The sequence below is a fragment of the Propithecus coquereli genome, unplaced genomic scaffold (genome assembly GCF_000956105.1).
Source record: "Propithecus coquereli isolate 6110/MARCELLA unplaced genomic scaffold, Pcoq_1.0 Scaffold103, whole genome shotgun sequence".
Classification (NCBI taxonomy): Eukaryota; Metazoa; Chordata; class Mammalia; order Primates; family Indriidae; genus Propithecus; species Propithecus coquereli.
Window position 1 is genome coordinate 1875352 of NW_012134192.1, and position 9507 is coordinate 1884858.

Sequence of the window (9507 nt, forward strand, 5' to 3'; positions counted from 1 at the left end):
GTTGCCTCACCTCCAAACCAGGCCAGGACAAGAGAGGAAGCCAGAAACTAGCTCTCAGAGGCAAGGAAGAGTAGGACAGCCAGTCCCTGAGGCAGAACTTTCTAGGGCCTAAAGAGTTTTGACTGGTTGGATTAACACAGATCTCAAAGAGAGAAAGCTTTTCTTTTATCCGAGCACCTTCAGTTGTTCAGCCAGGAGGACCATGTCCTCACAGAAGTCACTGGATAGTATTCTGGGTTGGGTGGTAGACGTGCCTACAAGCCTAGTGGAAGAGGCTCCAACCCAAAGTTTCCAAAAGTTTGGCGCTCAGGCCATCAGCATGAAAGTCACCTAGTGAGACTGATAAAATCCAAAGTCCTGGGCTCACCTCATACCTGCTGGATCTAATTCTCTAGTAGCAGAGTTCAGAAATCGGCATTTTTGAGAAAGTCCCACATACATCTGGTGACTATTGAAATCCGAGGACTCTGTCCTGACTACTTATTCCAAACTCTTCTCTCTCATCACAAGCCAGGGCTCAATGGGGATCCTTTCAGCCTCTGAGTCCCCTCTGTCCTCCCTCTGTACCTTCCGCTGCCCTATGGCAGGACAAAGCTCACCAAGGCCTACCCTATTCCGGAGGGCCTCTGTGTTCCAAAGTCACCTCCACCCTCTCCTCCCCACCATCAAATCTCTTATTCACACAGTACATAGCAGTTCACTGTTAGGAAAGCAATCTGAGTAAACTAATTCACACCTAGGACAAAATGACTAATGTAACTTCTTTTTTGTTTTTTTTTTGTTTTTTTGTTTGTTTTAAGAGATGGGGTCTCACCCTGTCACCCAGGATGGAGTGCAGTGGTACAATCATAGCTCACTGCAGCCTTGAACTCCTGGCTTCAGGCGATCCTCCCACCTCAGCCTCCTGCGGTGGAATATAAGAACATAACTTTTCATTCTTCTTGGGAAGGAGGAGTTGCTTATTGCCACTGTGAGTCATGGACTGGGGGAATTAATGGACATCTAGGGAAAATATTTTTGGAGTTGATAGGTTCTTTCTTAAATCAGTACTATCTGGTGCCTTCCCTGACTGGCACAAAATTCTCCTAACTTAGCAAAGAAAAATCCCACTAAGGTCGCCATTACACAACTCGTTATAGCATATGCCTACAGGAAAGTGATTAGAGCATGGTCTTTGGTCGTAAGTGATTATGAGTCTAAGTTCTGGTTCTGCCACTTATATGTCATGTGACTCTGGGCAAGGTACTTAACTCTTACTTATAAATTATAATTACAACACTTAGCTCACGAGGTTGTTAGAATTCAAAGAAACCATTTTTTCAAAGTATCTGGCATCTGGTACTTCATAGTTATTAAGCATTATAAGATTACAATTATGTAAAACTATTTTTATGTGCTTATTCTTCATGGTTAATTGATCGCATAGTCTTGGTGTTCATTTATGATCTCAAAAACCTGGCAAAAACATTGGTCATGACCAACCTGGTTTTGCCCTGGACAAGCATAAATTTGTAGAATTAGTCCAGTTTATTCCTGCTCGGAGTCTAAGAACACCATGGCTATTGCTGCTAATTTCCCCCCTGGGTTTTCAGCCTTTAAAATCCATTCAAGGTCATGATCACTGAGGTTACTACCTCCCTGGCCACTTCCTATAGGTGGCGTCACCTAAGCAAAGGGAAACCGGAAGTGGAGAGGAACCCGCAGATAGAGATGGTGGGAATCGTGATTTCTAATTTCCTCTTTGCCAGGCGCCCTTCCTAGAGGGTAATGACAACAATGACCATAAAGAGCTAGGAGAGAGGGCGCACGAAACTGGCTGCTTCAAACAGTAGAAACAAAGACAGTCTTGTATTATTGGGACGACTGATGGCACTGTCCCAACTCACACAAAACACCTGCAAAACGTATCCACTTTCTACTGGGAATTTCCAAGATCAAGAAGAGATGGACAATCGAAGTAATGGCCCTTTGAGGCAGGGAAGGTTGAGGGGCCCCTGGGTTCCCACCAAGCTCAACACGGAGTAGCCCAGAAGGTAAAACTGAGGGCTCTCCCAGGAGACAAAGAGAAGAAATCGTTATAATAAATGGACTGTCAACTATACCTCTACCTTAATTACAAGGTAGAGAAATACATAGTGAATATAAGCAATGCACAGCTGATAGAAAAACCTAAAGGGGTCGGGATTTAACGAGATGTCATTGGGAGAAGGGAGGCAGACTAGAGACAATGGATGATGACAAAAACACAACAAAAATGGCAAGTGTGAGTGATAACCATTATAAAAACCCTTCCAGGTGCTATGCTACGTGTTCAGCAAGCAACATCTCACCTATGCTTATGACCACTCTGTGAGGTATGTATTACCCACGGGAGGCTCCGAAAGGCTCAGTAACTTGCCCAGTGTTGTACAACTGCAGAATTGTGATTTGAACCCAGGTCCAACTGATTCTAAAACAAGTACTTTGAATAACTACATTAAACTAAAGAAAGAGAAACTATAAAAGAACAAAGATGAATGAGATGGAGTATCTGCCAGGAAAACAAAGTGACTGCTATTATCCCAGACGCTCTAAGTAAGCAAAATTAAATTAAGTTACCAAAAGTAAACAGCACATCAAATAGTAGCCACTATCCATGACTTGATGATATTCTTATACATAATCTATTCCTACTTTGATTCTATCTGTTCAATTGTGACTCAAGCCTTCAAATCTGTTCGAAAGCAATTCAACAACAAAACTCAAAGGGGAACACAGTCATCTCCTGTTACAACATGTACACAGAACTCTCAGATGCTAAGAGTCGTGGCTGGCCTAGGAATTTTTATAATCAAGTTACATAGCACTGGTGGAACTCTTTCTGGGAACCTAAGTCAAGCTCTAAAGGCTGTAATTTGAAGTAGCATAAATTAGAGAAAGACATTTTCATTAGCATGAAGCTTTAGAGCTGTGGCCAAAGGTCTTGAAAGGAAATGTAAAATCCAATCAGATAGAATAAAATGACTAAATAATGCTACCAAAAGCTAAAGAAATGCAGAATGTACGTAATCAAGCGAGAGGGGAAATCAGCTGCAATCTGGATGAGAATGCAGAGACCTCTATCTACTCAAATCAGATGAAAGAACATAAGGGTATCAATCCAGAAGACCAAGATTGAAAGTCCATCACATCTGAAGGGTGTGGACCATCGTTGTCATGGCAACAATATGAGGCTTTGCCTCATGTTGTCATAGTAATTATAAAATGGATTTAACTGTAGTTAAAAAAGAACCTGGACATATGCTTCCTCAACCCCAAACCTCTACCAGATTAACAACTATATAAGTGGCACATATTACAACTAACTATTAGCATAGTAAACTCAACCTACCTCCTATAACAGACCTGCTTACTGGGGCCCCGTGTGTCTTGACAACCCTGGGAAGGTACAGAATTAAATATAGAGGTGCTAAAGTAAATAAAAGCCATAGTATTAATAGCTTAGTGTGATGTTCACCATAATCTTTGTACCTTAGACATTAAAGCGTATGAAATGTTTGAGAATTTGACATCTTTGAGAATGTGTCAAATTGTAGTTGATCTTAGACTTGTGATTGAGTAAAAGGTGAAACTAGGAGTGTTTTCAAACAATCTTAGAATGTTTAGGAGAATGAGGACTCTATTAAAGTTCAACTTTTAATTTACATGAATTATTCAAGTACTTAGGAAAGTGTTTGCTAAGCTCTTTAGGTTTGCTTTATCAGGCATTTAAAGTGATTAAAAAGATGATTGGATATATTTATTTATAAATACAACTTTAAATGTTTAAGATAATGTGATTAAGTAATAAACTAAATGGATTAATGGAAATTTAGTCTGTCCAGTTTGAGTTTATTGACCATTGTTTAAAGCAAACACTCAAAAAACTGTTTGTTCTTATTTTACAAACTACCTACTAGATTTATATATAGAATAATGGGACATTTAAGGTAAAATAAAGGTATAGGATTTTCAACTTTAATAAATCAATACTAATTAAAAATTAATATGCATTTAAAACTAATATCAAATTTAGTCTCATCAAAAATGCATAATCTCAATCTAATCATAGGGAGACATGAAATAAATGTAAAATAACAGGCATTCTACAAAAAAACTGGCCTATACTCTTCAAAAATGTCACCATCATGAAGGAAAAGAAATCTGTTCCAGATTAAAGACAACCAAGGAACTTGACAATATAATAAACTACCTCATCTGAGATTTTTCTTTCTCTAAAAATGACATTATTGTTTCATTTAGTGAAACATGAATGAGATCTGCAGATTAGATAATACTACAGTATCAATGTTAACTTCCCAATTTTGAAAATTGTATGGTATTTATGTAAGAGGATGCTTTTGGGTTTTGTTGTTGTTGTTTAAGAGACAAGGCCTCACTCTGTCACCCAGACTGGAGTGCAGTGGCTTGATCATAGCTCACTGCAGCCTCAAACACCTGGGCCCAAGTGATCCTCCTGCCTCAGCCTCCTGAGTAGCTGGGACTACAGGCATGCACCACCATGCCCAGATAATTTTTTAATTTTTTGTAGAGATGAAGTCTGGCTGTTTCCTAGACTATACCTTTGCTTTTAGGAAATACACAGTGAATTATTTAGGGGCAAAGAGACACTTTATCTGCACTTATCTCAATGGTTCAGGAAAAAAGGTATATAGAGAGAGAACAAGAATATATCCAAATGTCATCATTTGGAGTATCTGAGTGAAAGGTATACAGGAATCCTTTGTGATATTCTTGCAACTTTTTTGTTTGTCTAGTATTATATTAAAATAAAAGTTAAAAGAAGGAAAAACTAATATTTACAGTAATAGGTTTTATTTTAAAAGCCACCCTGGGACACCAAAAATCACCCATTGATGGAGAAACACAAAAAGATGATTAAAAGCTGGAAAAGTAGATCTAAGAGAACAGAATAGGATTGAATAAAATGGACAAAAGGGAAACTTCCCATTGTTAATAAAAGTCAGAAAATTAGAGAAAGTGTTGTTTAAATTATGTTAAGCTTTCCTCTACCTTGAACGCAAAATCAATCATATCCCTTCGCATGAGGCTCCGATGCCAAGGATGTGGGATGTTCGCAGCAAAGACATGCCCCAAGGTTTTACTCAGTAGGGTACCCGAGGTGCAGGATTATTACCCCAATACCTTCCCCAGAACTCCAATTCTGGAAAATCTTCCTCTTGACATAACACCAAATGCTTCTTGGTAGAAGGCAGGCCCCAATCCTGGTATCTACATATCAACTCCAGCCAGGCCAGGAAAAAAGGGTTTTGAATCACTCTTTGTAACAGGACAAAAGACCTTATTCAGTGGGAAAACTTGCAGGAACAATAATTCTGTTAGCATTCTCCTTGGTAATGTAACCCATCATTCCTAAGCATTCCCTATTGATGGTGTTCCTGATGCAGATATCTGACTTAAAATATGCCTGGCCCTTTCTGAAACCATAATCAGACACAACAACCAAAGAGCCTAGAAATATTAATGTCTGCACCCTGGGGTGTACCAGCCCCATCTATTAGGATGGCCGGAGCCACCTGTGCTCTGCAGCCACGCAGACTCCAGCTTGACTTTCATCAGACAGCACCATGTGACAACACCCCAGAGGTTCGTGGCTGCCTTACCACTCACCCCAAGGCAAAACTACCCATTTGGGGCATATAAGAGAGCACTCAGGACAGATCAAGAGAAAATAGGAGTCAACAGCAACAGATGAAAGCAGACAAAGAAATTTTCTAACAGGTTCAGTTATTAAAAATCAAAATGAACATCTAAGGGAAAATGTGGTACCCATTTCTCTAAATTCTCCAAAATTATGGAGAAAATTATTTACTCTGAATATTTCAGATATTCCCATGCCTGAAAACAGGAGATAGAATTATATAGAATTCTGCTATATAGAATTCGAGACTAAGGGTGTGTGTACATGTGTGTGTGTGTGTGTGTGTGTGATTAAAGCATAGAAATACATAACAATTACCTTATCCTTTCACTAATTCAACAAGTGTCACTAAGCACATGTTACATGCATAACGTGAGGCTGGGAAAGGAGAGACTTTCAAAAACATGTACAAAGGGAGTTTAAAATTCAAACACGGAAAGTGCTTTATCAACTACTTAGCACAATGGTTCAATGAAATAAATATCACCAGCCTCATTTTCGAGGTAAGAAATCTTGAGGAAAAAGGGGTGGGGAAGTAGACAAGTGTCAGAAAGATATAAAATGGCGCAATCAGAAGTCCTAAGGCTGTTGAAGAGCCCCACATTCTAGTCCTTGATCAGGAATAACTGGGTAACCTTGGCAACCCACCGCATGTCCCTAGATCATACACTACGTGTTTCAATAAGCGACTTGAACCAGAAAGCCCCTAAGGTGGCTTCCAGCCTTTAAAAAATAAATACATAAATAAATAAATCTAGAATTTCTATCCTAGGACTCAGTCTTATCAAACATACATCACAAGCCAGATCAGAATAAGAAAAAACCTAAAATAAGACCATTCCGGAGAAACTTTCCATCTAGTTTTACTCCTTTGCACAGAAAAGGAAAATGGTAATTATCCAATAAGGAAAAAAGAAATTCTGATTATTCAAATAAGATACCACAGGAAACTCCAATAAGCAGAGGATCTTCGCTCTGTGTCTCTTGCGATTGTTAAGAATAGTGATGTTCTCTACTCTCTGCAGTGCAGAGGCAGCTGCAGCAGGGCTTGTGCCCTTGGAAGGCAGGAAGGTGGCACCCTCCAGCGGCTGTCACTCTCCTTCTCCTTGGCCTTTGTATCCGCCCCCCTAAGGAACAAAGACACAGTCGTGGCCCTCACTTGCCTTCGCTTTTTCCCAGTTTTAGGTGATTCCTGCAGGTTGGGCTGAAAGAGGCGCCGGCACTGGGAGAAGCCTGTGTCAGGCACTGTTCCCCTTGTGTGACCCCAATGGGCCTCCCTGGTGCAGCATCCAACCCTCCCAATTGCCCCACTAGGGTAACCCACCCTCCCTGGCCTGCTGAGCCTCCCAAACAAACCTTTCTGCTTAGATAAAAGCAGACTGGACCAGGAAGAGCCAGGTTCCCACCCGAGTCCCACCCTGTAAGGCCGAGTGACTGCTACTAGCTGTTTAACTTCATGTGCCTCTCGCCAACTCTGTACAATACCATCTCAATGGAAAAGTAAGTAAAATGAAATGAAAAAAGTATATAATCCTTTTTAAATACACAAAAGCCCCTTGAAATTAAAAAACAAAGATACATCTCCAAGCAGATAAAAGAGTTAGATAAGAAGGCTAATTGCAGAAGACATAAAAATGGCCAAAACCATTCAAAGATGCTCATGAATAGAGCAAGGCATTGAAAATAACACAACTGTTAGATGCTATTTTTCATCCAACAGATTGGTAAAATTTGAAAGATTACATTAGCAAAGGTGGGAAAGATGAGTGTTCTCACACATGTTGTTTGGGAAAGTAAGTTGATAACGTCTTTCAGCCGGGGAATGTGGTAGTATCCAACAAAGCATCAAATGTGTGTGCCTTTTGACCTGGCAAAATCTCTTTCAGTACTCTCCTAGGGAAATACTACCACATACGCCGAAGAAATGCATATAAACATGTTCAATACAGCACTGTTAACTTAAATGTCCATTAATTGGGGGATGGTTAAATAAATCAGGGACCATCTTTACTATGGAATATTAAATTGCCATTAAAAAGAATTAAATAGCCCTATTTATTTGTTCCAACATGGACTCTATTACGAAATTATTAATAGAACAGCGCCTGACACACAGGAACCACTCAGTATTTGTTGAATAAATAAATACATCTATACCTTTCACAGCACTTTACATATTCTTGCTCATCTAATTCCTATGACAATCCTATCAGATGAGCCAAGCAGGTGTTATTGTTCGTAGTATAGGGAGGAAATTAACGCTCAAGGTGGTTACGATCTGCCCAAGATCCCAACGCTAAGGCACAGAGCCAAAACAGAACGAGATCCACTGGTCAGTGCTCTTGGTGGCTGACTCCCACCCTGCCTGCTACAAGGCTAACCTGCAAGCAAAGCCTGTAGGGAAGTACCAAGTGTCTGGTATCCGCTTGCTGCCTTGCACTGACTGAATCTCCCTTTCCCAGGAAGCCCTCCATTAGGTGAGGCTGGGCTCTCCAGACTGCAGCTCAGCCGTCAGGCCTCTAACAACAGGTCTGAAAGGAGGTCATTCAGCAACAGGTTGTCATGGAAACCCTAACCCCCTCCTTGCCCCTGGAACAAAATGGAGCTGGAAAGCAAAGAAGAACATTTTGTTGAGTGCCTACGATGAGCCAGCCACGATGAATAGGAAAAAATGCATCTGAGTCTTCCTTTACAAATCACCAAAAGAAAAAGAAACTGCGCATTGTTAAGCGAAGTACAGAACAGGCCTGCATCACCGCTTAATCTAGGTCAGTCATAACTGCAAAGGAAGTTTATTTCACGTGGAGCGTACTCCGTCCACACCCCTTAGAGCCGCGAGTGCCAGATGGCACAACTGGCATCCCCGTGTGGCCCCATCGAAGCACAGCCGTGCGTTAAACCTGCCTCCAACTCATATTGTACCTGTTTGTGTCTGGAATATACATTTCAGACACACCAGGAAAAAAAAATGACTGTCTGATTTATAAAACACTCTGTCTCCTGTAAGCGAGGGGACAGCCAATCTATTCAGAAATTTCAGATGTCGTGCTCACAGTAGAATAGAATCTTCTTTCACTTGTATCCATCCTATTCCTGCATTATCAGAAAACGGTGAAAACGGTGCTGTGTTTGGGCATTGTTACCTTGGAACTTTCATCTTAATTACAGAAGCTCTTAGCAACCGTTGCTTAGTAACAAACACATTTGAAAAAGATTTGTTGACTGATTATGAGATGCTCTGAAAAGACCTTAGAGTGAAATTCACTGATGGAAAAAGAGTTGCAGTGGCCTGGTAGAGTGAAAAAATGTATGCATTTTTTAACTACGAAAGTACCCACAAACTTATGGTACTACCAGATCCCAAACATATTACTGAATTTCTGCAGTAGATTAGTGATATTTTATGCTAGTTTGCATCTGATACAGTATTTTCAGAACCACTTCGGACACAGTTACCTGACTGAACGGCTACCAAAGCTCTGAGGGAAAAGCCCTGCAGTCTTATAAGGTCAACGCAGGATTCTACACAAAAAAGCCATGGCTTCTGTATTTCCACGGGTCCACAGATCCCTCCCAGCATAGTTTTGAATGTTTCTTTCTACTCCATATTTCATAAGTGTCAGAGGATTCTGGTGCATTTTCAAGCCAGAAAGAAAAACCCAAGGGAAGCTTTGCCTCAATCTTCCCAAGGATATTTCTTCTGCACTTGTTAATCCAATCTGTGATAAACGTGGAAATGGAGGTGCATTTTAGGACACCATCCTACACACATCTTCCCCAAACAAAACCCCAACCCCACGCACGCC

General features: G+C 40.6%; 1 protein-coding gene across 1 annotated transcript in view; it reads right to left on the reverse strand.

Annotated features, from left to right (window-relative positions):
- LOC105810178 (chromosome unknown open reading frame, human C10orf113) overlaps positions 1–8787 on the reverse strand; it is a 48248-nt gene extending 39461 nt beyond the window's left edge. The window contains 1 exon segment of the mRNA XM_012644108.1: positions 8624–8787. Coding sequence (XP_012499562.1) covers positions 8624–8787 — 164 coding nt within the window.
- Positions 8788–9507: the final 720 nt, after the last annotated feature.